Source organism: Protopterus annectens, chromosome 4.part1 (assembly GCF_019279795.1).
Source record: "Protopterus annectens isolate FY-2018-M chromosome 4.part1, PAN1.0, whole genome shotgun sequence".
Taxonomy (NCBI): domain Eukaryota; kingdom Metazoa; phylum Chordata; order Ceratodontiformes; family Protopteridae; genus Protopterus; species Protopterus annectens.
Window position 1 is genome coordinate 984,546,782 of NC_056734.1, and position 20,846 is coordinate 984,567,627.

The following is a 20,846-nucleotide window of genomic DNA, read 5'->3' on the forward strand; positions in this document are numbered from 1 at the left end:
AAGAATGAGGGGTATCGCTGTCTCTAGTGGTTGGGAGTTCTGGCACCATATGTTCCTGAGGCACCACTGCAGATTCCACATGTACAGTTTGGCAAGGGGGACCATGAGAATCCATGAAGACAAGTACCCCAAATCTCTTAAGAATTCCCTTTCTGAAATCTGATCTCTCATTTGGATCCTTTGGAAGGACACTTTTTCGGGGGGGGGGGGGCTCGGTAGAGTGGTGTCCAGGAGGGCCCCGAGGAAAACAATCCTGTGGGTTGGTGAAGTAATGGACTTCTGGGGGTTCAATGTGAACTCCAGAGAACACAGGAGGTTCTGGGTAAATTTGAGATCCTGGAGTAGTTTGGAGGGATTTGTTGACTGTATGAAGTAGTCATCCAGGAAGGGATAGATTTGTATTCCCATGGTCCTGCAAAAAGCTATTACTGGAGCCAGACACTTTGTGAACAGTCTTGTTGCAGGAGATAAACCAAATGGCAGAAAAGAAAATTGATAATGACTGGCTCTTACCGTGAAGTGAAAGAACTTTCTGTGTGATTCCTGTATAGGAATGTGAAGGTAGGCATCCTTTAAATCTAGAGAGACCATGAAGGCCTGCAGGGACAGTACTGAGAGTCTCTGGAAGTGGCTAGAACTCCCTTGCTTGAGGTTTCTGAGGTCCACTGTTTGCCTTTTTGCAAGAGTTGCCTCTGCCTACTTGGTCTTTCCCTTTGAGGTTTCCTCTGGCTACTTCTAGGAAGGGAAGGAAAGAACAAGTGTTTAGTATGAAAATTTCTAATGAACCAAGGAAGGGCTACACCTGGAGGAAATCTTCCACCGTTCGCATAGACTTGGCTTTGTCCTCCATCTTTTTCAGCACTTCTTCTGCTTTTGAGCCAAAAAGAACATTCTTCACAAGGGTGGCATCTAATAGATTAGATTTAACATGGTCCGGAATGGAAGGGCTTCTTCTCAGAGCCAAGGAGCTCTTCTAATCACTGACCCAGTAGTTGCATCTCTGCAAGATGCTTCCATGGCATCATATCCATAGTGTAGAGAATGCTTAGCTACCTGTGCACTAAGTTCTGACCATTCCTTGGAAAGGTTTTTGTCCTCCACGGCAGACACCTTCGGTTTAAGTTGGTCAATGATAGTCTGCTGGTGCTTAATCATATAAAAATGGCAGGTGAGGGCCCTCATAGTGAGTGTGGAAGAGGTATAGACCTTCTTGTTGAACCTAACAAGGGCTCTGGCTCCCATAGATCCTGGTGTGATCACTTCAGGATCAGCTCAGCGGTTCTTGTAGAGAAAGTTGTGGGATTTTTGAACACAGTAAAACCTGTCCGCTTTTCAAGGGGCAGGGGGTAGAGTGTCATGTTTAAAAGAAGATTCCTGGAAGACATCATCCACTACTTCCAGAAATGGAGGGACAGTCAAAGGCGTATGTTCCGCTAAGTCCGGGAACCCTCTTCTTAGCCTGTAGGTAATCCTGAGCCTCCAACTGGAAATGCGGTCTCATAGCATGGAGGGTTTCCCCAAAGGTGAAATCCTCTTGTGGGGAGGCAGAAGGGAGGATCTCTTCAGAGTCAGAGTCCTCATACAAATTGTATGAAGGGCCCTCTTCAGATCTAGAGTCTTCTGAGTCTGAGTCCTCCCCAGGCATAGGGAGATCTTGATAAATCAAAAAAAAAAAAAGGTACAAACACAGCCAAAACTGTTTGATTTTCCTTTACTTTAACACACTGGTACTTCGGCCACTCGCCTTCAACAGACAAAATACAAGTACAAACAACCAACTTTATATACATAGGTTCAAACCCCAATTAATCCAATTAAATAGTGATTAAAAAATTACATCTTGTTTAAAATCCTGCATACACATTTTTTAAAGTAATACATACACATTTTATTAAACACAGCCATCCTAAATATTTTAAATAACTCATTTAAATACAAATTATTCAAAAGTGATTAATGAACTATTTTAACAAACTTTTTTTATGAAATATATCCTTTATAATAGACTAAGTAAGCATAACAATAAAAAGTCTCATTAATTCAAACATTTATTAATTAATAAATATGAAAAATAATTTTAATAAAATTTCATATATTAACCTCAGGATTGAGACCCCTAGGAAACAATGTCCCATAGTTGAGAATGAACTTACTTTCTAACTCATTCAAACTTCTCACCATATCATCCTCCCTAACTAACACAGGTTGTGCCAAAATACAAAGAAAAAGGAACTAGTGCTCCCCCCATGGATATTCACAAAATGTTCAGCAACTGGATTCTTAAAGTTTCTATTGGTAATATCCCTTAAATGTTCCATGATCTTAACTTTTACTGCTCTTTTTATTTGACCAATATACCATTTTACATTTATGCATCCACACCCCACAATATAAACTACCCCACAGGAATTACACCCAAAATTCCCCTACAGGTACATTTTCTACCATTTATAAATGTGCCAGAAATGTTTTCGATAAAACTACATACCTTGCAGCGTCTACAAGCAGAAACACCTACATTAGCTTTTGGGCCTCTAGTTAAAGGCATATTCAATAAATCCTTTAATTTGGCATATCTACCATATGAAAATCTACCATACTTTGGAAATAGGTTACCAACTGTAACATCTTCACAAACTATATACCAGAGGTCCAAAAGCGCCCTTCTCATTGCCTCTGAAAAAACAGAATATCGAGAAACAAAGAAGAGCATTTTATCATCACAGGCACTGGTAACTGAATCCCTGTTCATAACAAATTTATGGCTACTCATAGCTTTTTTCCCAGATTTTATTTCCAGTGCCTCATTTAACGCCTGATTTAAATGCTCAACCTTGTAACCTCGCTTAACCAGCCTATCATTAGCTTCCCTCACAAATTTCTTTTTAAACCTCTCTTTAGAAGTGTTTCAGCAGATGCGCTTAAATTCACCCAGGGGCAATGATTTTAATAAATGGGGAGGATGCATACTATCCGCATGCAGAAAATTGTTAACTGATGTATCCTTCCTAAATGGTTTATATTGAATTTTATTCCAATTGTCCACATAAAGTACTACATCCAAAAATTGAATGCAAGATTCATCTCTTTTCATAGAAAACTTTAAATCATGACTATTTGAATTTAACCCACTAAAAAAGTGATCAAATTCACTAACACCACCCCTACATAAAAAAATAAGGTCATCTATAAACCGCTTGTAAATCAATACATGTTTTTTGAAAAACTCAGTACTATAGATGAACAATTTTTCAAAATACCCCATGTACAAGACTGCATACGTTGGAGCATAAGAGGCCCCATAGCTATACCCTTATGTTGCAAAAATACATCACCATCAAATTTATAATAATTATGAGTAAGGGAAAATTCAAGCAACCGAATGACAAAACCAGTTTTTGGCCTATCCCGCATGATATTCCAAATGGCATCAAGACCCCATTTGGTCTGAATGTTAGTGTAAAGTGAATTTACATCTGCAGCAACCCAATAACAATCATCACACCATTCCACTGCATTAAACACCTTACATAACTCCTCAGTATTTTTAACATGGGCAGGTATTTTACTTAAGTATGTCTTCAATAAAGAATCCAAAAGCAAACCCACATTTTGTAAATACGAACCTACCCCTGAGATGATGGGCCTACCAGGTGGTTTGCTTATGTTCTTATGTATCTTAGGCAGTGCATAACAAATTGGATCAACAGGCTTTACAATATACAATATTTTAACATTTTCCTTGGTCAGGAAACCCAAACGCTCTCCTCTTTCCAAAATATCAAGCAACTCTGTATTATATTCATTCACTGGGTTGTGATTACGTTTGATATAGTCTTCCATAACATCCAACAAATCACAAACCATTTTCTTATACTCTTGCTTATTCATGAGAACCCAATTGCCCCAACCTTGTCTGCCTGCCTAAACATATAATCAGTCAATTTTGCCCTCAACATATTCAAACTTTCCTACTCACACTTGGTGATGTTAAAAGTTTTTTTACCATTAACAAACATTCGGTAGTCATGTTCAATTCTCCTATAAAACATTTGCTCCAAGAGAATTACAGCAGATGAAAGCTTTGGTGGCATGAAATTACTTACATTAGGTAAATTGGGAACCAACAATTTCTCATAACCAATAGAAAACCCCCCACCATCAGAAACAAACTCATTGTTTAGAGAAACATCACATTCAAAATCATGAACAAAAGTATTTTCTTCATCACCAGGGGTATCATAAATAGAAACATTCAAAAGGGAATCATCCCCATTTAAATTGACTTCATCCTTAACAACATTTTTATCTTTAGCAAAAAATACAGTGAAATGTAATTTTCAACAAAACATTTTAGCTTCAATTAATACATCAGCCAATGAAGGCACCTTAAAAGGCACAAATTTTGTCCCCTTTATTAGCAGAGAAATAGCTGAACCGCATAACTGCATATTTGATAAATTAATTATTTTTAAAGGATCTGGTTCTTGAAACGCACTACTACTTACATTAGTAAAATCAAATGAGTCCAACTTAGCACCAACTGCCGCTTCTGCAGCAACACTCTGTCTTTTTTTGTTTTTTTTTTTATATATGCTTTGGTGAAGTGGTGGAGTTGTGAAGAACATATTATAGTTGCAAGATCTTGATAAATGTTTGAAGGTTGATCCCTTTTCCTCTTATCAGTGGCAACAGTTTGTCTAGACCTTACAGGAGAAAGATCATCTTTTGCCAGTCTGATAAGGTCCTGCTGAGAACCTTGAGGAGCTGAGCCAGAAGGCCTAACTGCAGGCCTAGGTACAGAAGGCTTCCTAGGAGTGGCTAAAGCTTTAGGAGTAGGAGTGTCCAGTCCCCTCATGCCTGTCTCTTGAGGATCCTGAAAATGCACCAGAGCTGTAGTGGGCTGAGGCCTCACTGCCAAGTCTCCAGGTGTGCATGCTCTTCATTATCCAAGACCTGCTCAGCGGTACTAGACCCAACTGACAAGCTGTTGTCGAAGGCTTGTGTAGAAGTAGATGGGACAAATGGCATGTTGGACTCTAAAAAGGTCTCGACATGGGCCTGATTCATCAGTTCTGGAAGCGAAGGGGCCTGTGAAGGCACCTCACCTTATTCAAGAACTGCAAGCTTGGAAGGACAGTCAGCCAGAGATGGACTGTCATCCAAAGGCCTATGCTTCTGTTTTTATCTTTCTTGTGCTTAGGCAGATCAAATCTGGTATGACCGACAGATGCCATAAACGATGGTTGAGCAAGTTGTTGGCTAAGAAACTTTGTAAGAAATTCAGCCCTATGCCTGATAGTTCTAGTATGAAAATGTATACAAAAGTGACAGCAATGTCATGACCAGGGCCTAGTCAAGTAACACAAAGGGATTGAAAGTCTCTGTATGGGATCTGTTTACCAAAATGGAGACAATTATTGACTTTTTCTGACATGAGCAAGGAAAGGAAAGGTTCCCCAACAGGGTACTTATCTGTCCGATGACGCTTCTCTCTGGTATGGACCGACCAACGCACTTGAAACCTGCTTTGGTGATTCAGGTCTTCCGTGGCAAGAAAAGACTGGTGTTCTGACGCAGGCTGGCTACCTTTATCCCTTAGCATACTGATGTCAGTCTGAGTGTCTGCCATCCTGGGAGCCGGAAAATTTTTCTCTGGTAATTGGGCCAACCGAGGGCTTTCAGAGCAGGAAATCCCAATAGTCAGGACTGCAACAGTGAAACACAGAGAACATATACTGTGGTCTCAGTAAAAGTCAGAGAGGACAGAAAAAAAGGACTCAACTAAAGAAAGAAATTTCCTGGATGAAGGTGATAGAAATCCAGTTGATAGCCTACTGGAGGAAAAAAACTAAAAAAACTCATTGTTTTAACCCAGAAAAAAAAGCACCAATAGCTTAAGAGCGAGATGATCCACATCTGTAGCAAAATAGTGGCAAATGAGATCTAAGGTAGGTTAGGCTGACAAGCCATTATGGGTAAAGGGAGGAGCTTGAGAGCTTGGATCTGAAGATCTGGAAGAAGCGGCTGAGTTGGATCCGAAACTCATCCGTTGAGGAGTGAATGAAAATAACAACATCAGATCTGATTTTAATTAACTTTAGTGTTCTGATAAAATATGCACAATTCTAAACAGGCAAAACTGTTTAAGCTTGAATAAAGGTTATTATGCAGTGGTCTGGGTCTTTGATTTTATTCAATGATTTTAGTTTTAAGTTTGGAAACCAGTAAACTGCACAGTTTTGAGTTTTTAGATTAGCACAAGTACAACAACCTGTGCAAATCCCAATGTCTTTCCTTCCTGGAATGGGTTCAAATTATGTATTTAAATAAAATTAACAAACCTGGTAAAGTTTTAGTACTTTACTAGAAAATACGGAGTCTTTGTAGCTGGACCTACAGCAAAGCTATCTCTGATAGCAAGACTGGACTTTATTTAGGACGCATATGCATTAAGCCAAACAATCCATTTATGCTGTACTGATGAGATCAGTAAAAAGGCAGAAGAATGTACGTCTCCAGTTCTTGGTGTCTGACTTTACTGGCTTAAATGTACCCATAAAGACGTAAAAAATAAGTTACTGGCTTTCAGTAGCCATGTATCTACAAAACTGTTATGTCCTCAACAGGTCATTTAAATATATCCCATATACCTCCATTACAGGAGGGTTTTAAGTTATTACCCAGTGAAGATTATAGCTTGACTATGTCTTTTTTGCAGTTTTTACTGAATGATGTGTCTGTCTGACCTTTCCATCCTTTGGTTTAGATGTTATTTGGGATATTTTGCAGGCACCATGATGTTTAAGAACATCAGGCTTAATTTTAAGGTGAGTTTCTAATTATTTTATTGAGGATATCAGTGAATAGGCTAAAATATGAATGTGTACAGCTAGTTCAGTTTGGCTTAATTAGCTTGAAGTACCCATAAGGATGTAAAAAGTCATGGTCATTCAGAAGCCATATTGCTGAAACACTGTTATGTCTTTAAGGGGTCGTATGTACATGTATAGTGTGTGTGTTTGCGTGTGACTGGTTATGCCTACCCAGTATATGTATATTGCAACCATAGAATCACGTTCAGTTTCACCCAGAAGGAAAACTCGCTGTTAAACAATAATACGACCTTTCTTGTAAGCACATGACACACATAGCCTTCGTAACAGCAACGTTACTAAGCGAAAAAAATAATAACTTTCCAGCAATAAACTAACTGAGCATAAAGGACAGTCCAGCGTGTTGCTGATCAAGAGCTTTCATCCACCATACTGTGGATTTCATCAGGATCAATTAATCAATTAACTATACCTTTTTAAATCTTTTTTGGCGCCAAACTCCATTCAAGCAATACTTAACAAGTGTCTATATATGATACAATATAATACATAATAAGTACAAATTACATTCAAACTGTACATGTCAACAAACTATTTGATTTATACAAACTAAAAGGAACCTGAATATTCATTACCTCATTGTGTTCCAATACATACGTTCTATTCATTTAAAATTCACTGGGGGTGTACTTGAATAAAATACTATACTATTATTTGTAAAAAACAAATTGCCTGATCACTAATTTAAAATAATAAAATAATGAAATGTTTTCATTGAAAACAATTGATTTTAAAAAAACATAACTTCAGTCATATAATTAATTATAAAAATATAAAGGATATATATATATATATATATATATATATATATATATATATATATATATATATATATATATATATATATATATATATATATGCATAATGTATACGTAAAAAAATACATATATACAATTATATAAAAATATGTATATGAAATATATATAAATGTGTGTATGAAAATGTGTGTTAAAAATTCATACCTTGAGGGAAAACTATATCAATGAAAGTATATGTACTGATAAATCTAAATGTTCTTCTCCATAGTATTTGGGTCTAACAATCCCTTTGTCCTTGGATATTAGCACATACCACTCAACTCAAACCAGAGAATTCTAAACTAAGGGAATATTAAATTAATAATATATAATATGTAATGTATGAAGAATATTCTGCTAATCCTACCTATTATAACATCTTTTGTAAAATAGGTTTGATACTTATATATTCATTTAGTCCATAAGGTAGACGCATCTGTCAATATTTGCCATTTTACCTCTTTTTCAGATAATAACACCTTCGTATTACCTCCCCTAATACTTATTTGCACTTTGTCAATAATAGCAAATTTAAAACTGTGACTACTGTCAGTAGCTTCTATATGTCTAAATAATGCGTTTTTACTATCTTTTCTCTTAATAGCATATAGATGTTCATATATCCTTCTCTTAAAAAATCGTTCGGTCTTACCTATATAGAAGTGTTTGCAAGTCTGGCATATAGCCATGTATATAATATACTTGGTATTGCAATTCCCCCTTCTAAATGTTATTCTGCTCCTATTAATATTCTCTAGGATTAGACTTTCATCCTCATGTCTATACTGACAATATCTACAACTACCACATTTTTTGTGCCTATATCCTTGGTGCCTTTTCCTTCAAATCTGTTGTTTCTTTCAAATATGTGCTTTAAATATGTCCCCATTTTATACACAAAAATTGGGGAATCTCCCACTAATTTTTTTACTGTCTCATCTGTCATAAGCAGATCCCAGTATCTTCTCAATATCTGTTTAATAAAAGTCACCTGTGGACTATATTCCAAAATACAAGCACTTTTAAAATCCATTCCACTTTCCTCTAAATTGATTTTATTATTCACATATTTGCCTAGTACTGGGTAAAATTTCTTTCCCCATTCTCCTATAACATATTCTTTAACTTCCTGCATGAGTTTAAAGGGATATCCTCTGTTTTTAAACAATCCGCTAATATATTCCAATTCTTCCAGCATTTCACAATATTCAGAAGTCATTCTAGCAGCTCTTATACATTGACCCTTGAATATGCTTTTTTTTTGTCTTTAGTGGATGGTTACTAGTGAATTCTAAATAGTTATTAGAGAAAGTGTTTTTTCTGTATATACGGGAAGAAAACCTCTCCTCCTTACATGATATATATGTATCTAAATATGCTATACCCGTAGTGCTATAATTTGAGGTAAATCTTAAATATTGACTAGTATTGTTTAAATATCTGATAAACTCTTCAATCATTTCTACGGGTCCATCCCATAAAATAAATATATCATCTAAAAATCTTGTATAATACCTGCTGTATCTATAATAATCACTCTTGAATAGTTTCTCGGATTCCCACTCCAACATGACCATATTAGCATATATTGGAGCACAGGCGGCCCCCCATAGCAACACCTTGTGTCTGTTTGTAATACTTGCCCTCAAAATATATGTAATTGTGCTCCAATATAATGGTCATAAGCTCCATAATGAAATTAATACGATCCCCTTTTAAATTGGAATGGCGTCTAATACGATCATAAAAACTATCCAATCCTTCATTCTTAGGGATACACGAAAAAAGATCCATCACGTCTATGGTAATAAAAATTAATCCTTCCTTCCATAAGTCAGAAGTCAAATTTCCCCAAAAATTCCAGGAATCTTTTATCAAGTGAGATATTTTATCATATATATGCTTCAACCAAGTATCAATGGCTTGTCCCATAGGGAAAGTTTTAGATCTACTTCCAGATATAATTGGACGAAAAGGTGGGTTTATTATATTTTTGTGAACTTTGGGAATCCCCGCAATTGTGGCTAAAGTAGGATGGTCCACTGTTAAAAAATTGTGTGTTCCAATATCAACCCTACCATCTAACAATACTTCCTCAAGGTACATGTCTATCCGTCTGTAACCTATGTTTATCTCATTCAATGATATGGATGTATAATTACCTGATTCCACTAAAATATCAAACATTTTGTTTAAATATGAATTCTGATCATATAAAACTATCCCACCCCCTTTATCTGGTTTCATTACACGTACCGTTGTATCATTTTTCAAATACTGTATTAACTTTAGTTCTTCCTCATTTAAATTACTTGTATTTCTGTTATAACCTATTTTTTTGTCTAATAAATGTATCTCTATAGTCACCATTTTTTCATACATTGCTACGTGGGGGTGGTTTTGAGGCATGTAGGTGCTCTTCTTCTTTAACTTATTACTGTTATATTCCCCACTATCCTTGATGTTGTTAAATTGGATAGCTAAATTAATTTTTCTTAAGTACTTCTTAATCTCAATAATACTATCCACAACTTTGAATCGATTACTTGGAATAAATTTCATTCCTTTAGTAAAAAGGGTGAAGAATTCATCAGTAATTTCCATATCGGTGTAATTAAAAATATTAAACTCATTCTTACTAACTACGATTTCTTTAATACTCTTAACATCTACATCTGTATCAGTAATTTAATTAAAATTTACACTACTATTGTTGGAACAGTCATCATGACTTAATAACTGTAGTAATTCTCCCTCCCCTTCGGATGGTATGTGCGTACCTGTCCCTCGTTTCCTCTGTTCTCTCTCCATTTCCATCCCCTTTGCCAATTCCCTTTCGTGTAGGTATCTCTTCTCCTATGAAAATTTTTTTGTGTATCACTACCTTGTTCATAATTTCCATATTTATTACCATTAACATTTACCTCCTCAATGTTATCATGTTTTCTCCTAAAATTTCCCTTGTTACGTTCCCAGGGATATACTGTATTGAATGACTTCTAAATATTGTGAAATGCTGGAAGAATTGGAATATATTAGCGGATTGTTTTAAAACAGAGGATATCCCTTTAAACTCATGCAGGAAGTTAAAGAATATGTTATAGGAGAATGGGGAAAGAAATTTTACCCAGTACTAGGCAAATACGTGAATAATAAAATCAATTTAGAGGAAAGTGGAATGGATTTTAAAAGCGCTTGTATTTTGGAATATAGTCCACAGGTGACTTTTATTAAACAGATATTGAGAAGATACTGGAGTCTGCTTATGACAGATGAGACAGTAAAAAAATTAGTGGGAGATTCCCCAATTTTTGTGTATAAAATGGGGACAAATTTACAGCACATATTTGAAAGAAACAGATTTGATGGAAAAGGCACCAAGGATATAGGCTCAAAAAATGTGGTAGTTGTAGATATTGTCAGTATATACATGAGGATGAAAGTCTAATCCTAGAGAATATTAATAGGAACAGAATAACATTTAGAAGGGGGAATTGCAATACCAAGTATATTATATACATGGCTATATGCCAGACTTGCAAACACTTCTATATAGGTAAGACCGAACAATTTTTTAAGAGAAGGATATATGAACATCTATATGCTATTAAGAGAAAAGATAGTAAAAACGCATTATTTAGACATATAGAAGCTACTGACAGTAGTCACAGTTTTAAATTTGCTATTATTGACAAAGTGCAAAAAAGTATTAGGGGAGGTAATACGAAGGTGTTATTATCTGAAAAAGAGGTAAAATGGCAAATATTGATGGATGCGTCTACCTTACCTGGACTAAAGGAATATATAAGTATCAAACCTATTTTACAAAATATGTTATAATAGGTAGTATTAGCAGAATATTCTTCATACATTACATATTATATATTATTAATTTAATATTCCCTAAGTTTAGAATTCTCTGGTTTGAGTTAAGTGGTATGTGCTAATATCCAAGGACAAAGGGACCGTTAGACACAAACACTATGGAGAAGAACATTTAGATTCATCAGTACATATACTTTCATTGATATAGTTTTCCCTCAAGGTATGAATTTTTAACACATTTTCATACACACATTTATATATATTTCATATACATATTTTTTATATATTTGTATATATGTATTTTTTACATGCATATATATATATATATATATATATATATATATATATATATATATATATATATATATATATATATACTTTATATTTTTATAATTAATTATATGACTGAAGTTATGTTTTATTTTTAAATCAATTGTTTTCAATGAAAACATTTCATTATTTTAAATTAGTGATCAGGCAATTTGTTTTTTTTACAAATAATAGTATAGTATTTTATTCAAGTATATCCCCAGTGAATTTTAAATGAATAGAAAGTATGTACTGGAACACAATGAGGTAATGAATATTCAGGTTCCTTTTAGTTTGTATAAATCAAATAGTTTGTTGACATGTACAGTTTGAATGTCATTTGTATTTATTATCTATTATATTATATCATATATAGACACTTAAGTATTGCTTGAATGGAGTTTGGCGCCAAAAAAGATTTAAAAAGGTATAGTTAATTGATTAATTGATCCTGATGAAATCCACAGTATGGTGGATGAAAGCGCTTGATCAGCAACACACTGGGCTCTCCTTTATGCTCAGTTAGTTTATTGCTGGAAAGTTATTATTTTTTTCGCTTAGTAACGTTGCTGTTACGAAGTCTATGTGTGTCATGTGCTTACAATAAAGGTCGTATTATTGTTTAACAGCAAGTTTTCCTTCTGGTTGAAACTGAATGTGATTCTATATTGCAACCATAGCATTTAACATGTAATTTAAAGTGCACAATGCACAAGAGTTCCTTTTTCTGTGGAAGGACTATTAAAGCCCTTTCAAAAATGGATAGTGAAGCATGACAGGGATATTACAAATGATACTATAAAAGAAACCTTTAGCAACGCACATTAAACAGGAAAGTAGTACGCATACCTAAAAGTTCAAGTAGATCATTCTACTAAATGTGGACTGGCCATGGCAACTATGTAATGAAAGCTGAACCCAGGTAACAAATTAAAATTATGGCAATAAGTTTAGCATAGTGGCATTTTTAAGGCTAGATAACTACGATTTATAATATGCATTTAGAAATGTGTTTGGATGTTATACATATATTGCTCCTTTCTAAAAATTTCTTCACAGGTAGATAAAACATATGATACCAGAAACACTATTTTTAATAATTATTTACCATACTAGTGAGCTGTTTTGATTGTTTATATTTAATAAATGTAACTTGTTTGAGCAGTAGCATGACGGAAAGTATTACTTCAAGCCCTAATGAATGAGAAAGATATTTTCAAATGTAAAAATTTGCTGGACAGTGTGATTATGATTAAGCTTAAATTTGATTATGAATATTGACAGGTAATGTAAACAAATATGTAATATTTATCCCAATGTTAATGAACTGAGAAAATATAACTTAACATTTTATACATTTTCAAATGCTGCTCTCCCTATGTATATCCCCTTCAAATTCTGCAAGCTTCAAAACCACCTTTATCACTTCATTACTGTCAAGAAATGAATTAACTTGTGACCAACAAGTGTCCATTGTTGTAAGAAGGACTCTCTAACAATGCACAACTTATGAACAAAGGAATTGTGTCTGGATCTAGGAATGTCATTACCCCACTTTACTCAGCCCTCATTAAGCCATTCATTGAATAAAATGCCCCTTCTGGCATTTATCAGTCCAGACACATGCAACAAATGAAATGCCCAAACATATACCTTACTAAAACAATACAAGGCTTAAACAAAACAACATGTCCTACATGGTTCAACTGAAAGCCCTGTCATTATACTCTGTATCTGACAGACTGCTAAGAGAGAACTTGTGTCTAGCATGCAAGGCATCCTCCAACTGACTACTGGTGTATTTACTGCACATCAGGAAATCAAATGGCATCAGAAATATTTAATCTAGGGATCTAAACCTCTTCTGCAACAACAGCAGAATTGTTTGGTAGAGGCTGGTATATCTTGCAGAAGATACCATTGCTCTAGAACACGTTCCCCATCCACATAAAGCTAAGTTCATCCCCGTCCATATTCAAGTGCAAATTGGATCTATTGACTGCCCCCCTGTGCTAATTGATAGAAGCAGCTTCTGAATGCTTTATCCCATGCATGACAGTGGGATGGGTAAGGTCAGTCGCTAACCAAAAGGATAGGTAAATTTGAGCACAAAAAGGGAAATTGGCTAGGTTTAAAATGGCCCACAAGGGCAGCAAGTACTTACAAAAGAACCTATATAAAATGATACTGCTCTCTTTTCTGACACCTGGAAAATTTCACTTACTTCATCATCTTCTTCCTCTTCATCATCAGACTCTATCCCATCATCTGGTACTTCTAAAAAAGGTAATAAAAACTTTGTATGTAATAACATGCAGTCAAAGATTATACAACATAAACTACTGTTTTTCTGTAATTAACATTTCTCAGTATACATAATTATGCGACCATTTCTGGAATTAACTCTCAGGCATATAAATAAGAACCATGAGTAGTCTGCATCATTCACAGCAGACAACTTGGCGTCACTTCCATACATATAACCTCAGCCATCTTTCTGTATCAGTATGTAGGACTGGTGATATTTTATGCATATCTGAATTACTTTTGCATTCTATAACTTATAACAGGATAAAAAAGCATATATTTCAACACACCACAGATACATCTCCTCATATAATGAATTTATGAAAGTAATTCTAACTGAATATTTGTGCTTGATGCACTTTAGACATGCTCACACCAAATTAAATATGAACTTGTACATGTTGCGGATCAAAGCCTTTACTGCCTACCTGTTCCAGGAAAGAAGACAGTTCAGATCTGTGCTGCTAATGCCAGGTATGTCTAACCATTAGCAATGGCTAGCTCTTTTCCCTTAACAGGGAACTTTTGTTTTTAATTCCTGCCCAGCAATCTCTGGAAAGGCCTGAGGTTTCATTATGGTAGAATTAAATACAGGCAGAAGGTTATACAGAGATCGGTAATGGAAGCATGTACATGGTAGCACTATTATGCAAACTGTACAGATATCACTGCACATCATTCAATGGGGGAGGGTTAGAGGTAGGCAGAAAGACTAGACCAAAGCAGAAGACTTAAACATAGTAAACAGAAAACTGCTCTGCCTGATGTCTCAACAGCTAAATGCCTGACTTTAAGGCTTTCCTGCACAGAGATGCAGCTGGCTCAACCACTGCCCTGTGCTGGTACCATGAACCAGCACTGCACCCTCCAGCCACTCAGGTCACGTTTCTGTGCCCTACCTCCTGTCCCTCCTCCGATGCATATGTGCTCACACCTGAGCGATGTAGCGCTCATTGTGTGGTCTAAACTGTAGCAAGCAGTTTGTTACAGTTTAAAAGTAAAAACCTAAGCAGTGTAGTGTAGCACTCCATACTCCATGCATACAGGGTATAAACTGAAACATATGTATGGTACTTAGCAAACATTTTACAGTTTATACCCTGCCAGTATGGAGCACTAAGGCGCTCAGGTTACAGTTAAAGAAAACACATGCACTTCTTCTTATAAACTGTAGCAACCTACTTGCTACAAATATTGCATACAGTTTTTACAGTTTATAACCTGCTTGCTCATTATGGCAAATTATAGCACTTATGCTTTAGTGTTAAAAAAACCCTTTTGTTTTTTATTTTTAAAATGCAACAAACTGCTTGCTACAATGTAGCAATGAGTTGCAATAGGTTAGACCACAAAAAGAGCATGGCTCAGGTTTGACCACAAATGCAATACCGGCTTTTAAAAGCTGTTATTACATTAGAGATCAGGGATGGCTGATCGCATCCTCCCCAACACTTGGTGTCCAGGGCAGTTGCCCTTCCTGCCCTGGCCTACGTTATGTAACTGCTTCTGCATATGAAAGACATCCAAATTTGTGAAATTACTGAAATATGGTTTAAACATATAGAAAGAACCCCTTCTATACCTGGATTTGCACCTACCATGCCTATAGGCCTAATAGTAACTGTGCTGGTATCTCCATATTGTCTGGGGTTCATACCACCTCCAAAGGCCAACAAATTGAATTAATTTCTGAATTATGCTAAACAGGACCAACTATCAGAGGTAAAAAACAAACACAAGCAAGAGGAATTCTGTATCAAATAATAGAAAATATAATTTGATGTAACATATAGATGCAGTAGTTCAGTTATTTTTTACTCTACCGTTCATATTTTTCAAAAAAAAAATACTGCAGAAAATCAGAATGCAAGCATAGAGGAACAAGATGTATCATTATCATCCAGACACTTTCACAATACTGTTTATTAATAAGCAGTAGTGATAAGTAACAGCCACTGTAGGCCAAGAGAAATATTTCACTTTATTTTACATGATTGCAAACATCCTTAATATCCCTCATCCTTCTCTAACATAGATGACAAGCAGGCGGGGTATTTGGTTCAGATGTTTTAATACATAGAAACACATCAGGATGGATAGCAACATCATACAATGCAAACAAACTGGTTAACAGACAGAGCTTAACATACATACATGCTTACATCTCAACAGCTAACTACAAAATGGCACTCAGGCTCGCACGTGCTCAGCATTTATACACTTGTGCAAGGTAGAAAAAATGTACTGGGTGAAATTAGAGTAGTGGTCTTAAGCTAACATGGTGGACTTCCTCATTAAATGAAAGCAGTCCCATTTTCAGACCATCTCTGAACCCTAATCATACCTCTCAACCATACCAAATTCCTCGGTAAATGCCAGTTTTGAGGGCAAAAAATTGGGGTGCCACGAATTCCCGAGTGTCCCCTTTAAATTTCCAATTTTCCCACAGTTTATTTATTTTAATAGTCATTTTCAGGAGGGACAGACCTTAATTTTTTATTTTTGTTTTGCCGCTCAAAAGAAAAGAGTATGGCGGCACTCCTTTGGGCTGTTTTCCTTAATTCCATCCTACCTGGTACTGGTATTGGTATGTGTGCGCCCCATTTTACATTTAGTAACTGATGCTGTGCATTTATTGCTCATAGCTAGAGTCTCTAGAGACAAGTTTAATGTTTAGTTTGCAACCGTATTGCTTAGTTGCCAGTTGGTGTAAAGGTTTAGTTTGATCTCCATGAAATGGGAGTTAAAACTTCATAGTACATTTATTAAATAGTGTAAAATGCAAATTCTTGCACCCATATGTTATTATTCATAGTTTAATGCATTCAAAAGTACAAGTAGTTGCTATACATAATATCACGGGTTAACGTATTATTTTTTGTTTATCCTGGTAAGAGTTTAGAAGGTGGCAGCTGGGATTGCCAGTCACTCTGGTGATAATGGAGAACACTGGACTGATTGTAACTCAAGTCTAAGAAGAATACCAACACGAATTACATTCATTTCAGTCTTCTCAATTATTACTGTAAAGAATACTGAGTGAGTTGTTATTAACAGAATTTCCTCCTAGAAGGGGACTGACAGCACTGGAAGGAACGGAGACCTCATAAATCACGTTTTCAAAAGGAAGCACTGAGTGATGCCGTTGCAATCTAAATTAGTGTGCCAAACTCCTGAATGTTTGTTAATGCAAGCCCTAGAGTAAACAACACTTAAGGTGTACTGTGCAATTTGAATGTGAACTTCCTACACCAAAGCACTTTCAGTACATTTTGAAAGAAGGACCAATGTCCACTTATCTAACTACCTGGAAGAGGAGCTCTCTTACAGTATATAATTTTTCTGTTGTTGTTCCCTTAAATAAAACTGACCTCTCACCCTTATTTGCTTTAATTCCTGCTCATAGCTAGTTTGCAATCTGGTACCAGCTCTATTGATTTGTAACTGCTCAGACACGTTTAGCTTGCAATCATACTTCTTCTTTTAGATTAGTAACAGTGTGCATTTATTGCTGGTAGCTAGAAACTTTAGTAATGCTGTGCATTTATTGCTGATAGCTAGATAAGTTAGATTAGCAAAGATGTGCATATTGCTGGTAGCTAGAAACGTTAGATTAGTAACGCTGTGCAATTATTGCTGGTAGCTAGAAACTTTATCTGTGTATGTGCATTTATTGTTGGTAGCTAGAAACTTCTGTGTGTGCATTTATTGCTGGTAGCTAGAAACTTGTGTGCGTGTATTTATTGCTGGTGGTAGCTAGAAACGTGTGTGTGTGCATTTATTGCTGGTGGTATCTAGAAACTTGTGTGTGTGCATTTATTGCTGGTGGTAGCTAGAACCTTGTGTGTGCGCATTTATTGTTGGTGGTAGCTAGAAACTTGTATCTGTGTGTGTGTGTGTGTGTGAGTTCTCAACTGTCCAAAGTAAAATTTGTAATTTTCTGGCAAACCAGTGAGAACTGAATTCACTAAATAATGATACCCATCTACGTTTCAGTCTTCCTGTCTTTCAGGAAACGCATGGTAACACACACCATTGTAGTCTAGCAACTTTCTAAGATTATGCAAGCAATGTTTAAAATGTGGCTCAAGTTGGGGCCTTTGCCCACCCAATAAATTTTGGCTTTTTCCAGAGTTCTTGTGCTGCATAGTTCTTCAGGGGGAGAGAAGTTTAGTGCTACTTATGCCAAGTGTATTTGTGTTAGTAGCACAACAGGTAGAATCCACCTTATAGGTCCTTAAGATAACGGAAAATATGAGGTTTGTTTAAAAAAAGGTTTTAATGCACATTCCACAAACTGCATTTGTGTCTATGCAGTTTGTGGAATGTGCATTAAAACCTTTTTTTTAAACAAACCTCGTATTTTCGGTTTTCTGAAGGACCTATAAGGTGGATTCTAGTTACAATTTTGGTGCTTCTGCTTCACTTTTTTCATTTACAACAGGTAGAATACTTACTTTAGATGCAGAAGGCTGTGGGTTCTACTCACACAGTATATGGATAGATTACTGATACTGTACTGTGTTGTACTTTTAAAGGGGGGGGTGGATGCTGCAGTCCTACGAATGTCCTCTTTGGCGGTGATACCTGGTAACCATGACACTGTTATTAGTTTGGCATCCATTCTCTCTTGCAATATTATGAGCTTATTTTTTAATGTAACATAGGCAATTTACTCCTCAAGGGCAACAGGCACTTTATTTGTAGATGAAACAATGAAATATAAAGTTGTTTGCTAGCAGCAACCTCTTCATTAGTTACAGAGCTCTTTAATGTGGAATTATTTAGATCACTTACTTTTGCAAAGATTGTGCATATTTACTAATACTGGTGAATTGTAGAAGTTTGAGTAGACTTTTATGATGGAAATGTTCTGAACTGGGCAGTTTTGCCATTTTTGGTTCATGCATTTTGTTTCATTGATAACTGGAAAACTGTTCTAAACAAATTTAACATGCACTCTAACAACTGTGCTGTATTATACAATAAATATAATTTAATACAATCAGGAAGGTGTATCAAAGAATGTGTGTTTTGGAAGGGGCATATGATTTGAAAGCAGCCCAAAGGTAATCTTTATCCGACACTGGACAGATGCATTTTCTTTAAATGTGGGTTTCAATGCTGTTTCAATGAATGTGAGTTTCAAGGGCAGAGATGGTTTAATGCTAAATCTATTTTCATTGCAAGACTGTATTGCTTTGTTTAGCAGATGTCTATTACTGTTTGTGCTACAAAATGTAAAATAAAATTTTTAAATTAAATCCAAATAATCATTGTAGAATTAAAGCAGTATGCACATTACAGTGTTTATGGTAAGTGGGGCAAAATAGCAAAGTAATGGGACATTAGAATGGCTGCAGGGGGAGGGCTGTGTATGAGGGGTCCCATTCGACTGTTATTTTGTGAGGGGGGGAAGGGTGGCAAACTCAGATAGCCCTGAGGGCACAAACTCTAGCTACACCACTGATCAGTAGGCCATAGAGAATGATGTTTGGAGATTCTAGCAAACTATAATATTCTTTAGCTAAGATTAGAATATTGCCTACCATTAAATGCCCTACTTTTATCACAAAGCCCACATACTGCAAGTCATCAAAAACAAAATACTAAGGTTCATCATCTTCTCCCTTCCCAGTGAACATCATTGCTACACATTTCAAAAAAATGGTTACATTTACTACAGGGTCTGGACTGTGGAGCCCTATTTTGGTTGCCTGTTCTTCAGTTTATGCTTGAAAATTGGTAACCCATAATCCCATTACAGTGGGTGGGGCTACATAATTACGTATGCACATGTTATGTTAATCAGCGTACATATTTGTACCTAATTTTTGGGGTCTTTGTCCAGACTTTTGATGGTTCCAGGTTGAGAGGTATGGCCCTAATAATGACTGGACATGCCTCTTGACCACATAAAATAATAAGTCAGAGCATCTTCCAGCAGAGTAACATGAAAGCACTACCTAGCCTTCAGTTTGAAATTCTTCACCTCCATAAGCAACAAGCTTCGCACACCTTGCCAAATGAAGCCTTTCACCATGACACACTTTAGCAAATGTTTCTGTTGACATAACATTGCACTTGGAACCTGTATCAACTTTGACCTCTATGGGTTTGACATTTATCCAAACAGTACAAAATACTTCTTCCCCCTTAAATCTACTGCACTGACTGATTCATGAAACACTGACGCACTATCAACATAGAGAGTAAGGTTGCAGCTTTCTAATTGATTAATTCATTTCTTAAAATGCTCTTTCTTAACAAAAGAATGTGGCAAAGGTGGTGGAAGCTGTTGAAGACTGGGGAGGCGGAGAGTAAGAGGGGGCACTTAATGATCTAAAAACGGCAATTTTTTAAAAACTATTTACTACCACAACAAAGGTTCACTTAGAGGACATTTTAAGCTTAGCCAGTTTCCCTTTTGGTGCTTGAATTAATATTTCCTGATTGGTCTTACCTATCCCATGGCTGATAACTGTACATTAGGCCCTAGTGAAAATACTGACCATACCATAGATAATTTGAGGGGACCTACATAAAGGATGCAGCATTTGGAAATTGCCTCTATCCATTAGTGGCACGAAGGGCAATCCTGGAGTACATTTTCTATTACTCATCCTTAGATCCAAGTTGCATTTGAATATGGACAAGGATGAGCTTTGTTTTACTTGAATGGATAGTTTGTAACCCCCTGCCGCTCCAGCAG

At 36.0% G+C, this 20,846-nt stretch overlaps 1 protein-coding gene across 1 annotated transcript in view; it reads right to left on the reverse strand.

The window, feature by feature from the left end:
- The window catches only part of ARMC9 (armadillo repeat containing 9), a 3,277,521-nt gene that overhangs the window by 934,015 nt on the left and 2,322,660 nt on the right, over window positions 1-20,846 (reverse strand). The window contains 1 exon segment of the mRNA XM_044070688.1: window positions 14,052-14,104. Within this exon segment, the coding sequence (XP_043926623.1) occupies window positions 14,052-14,104 (53 nt within the window).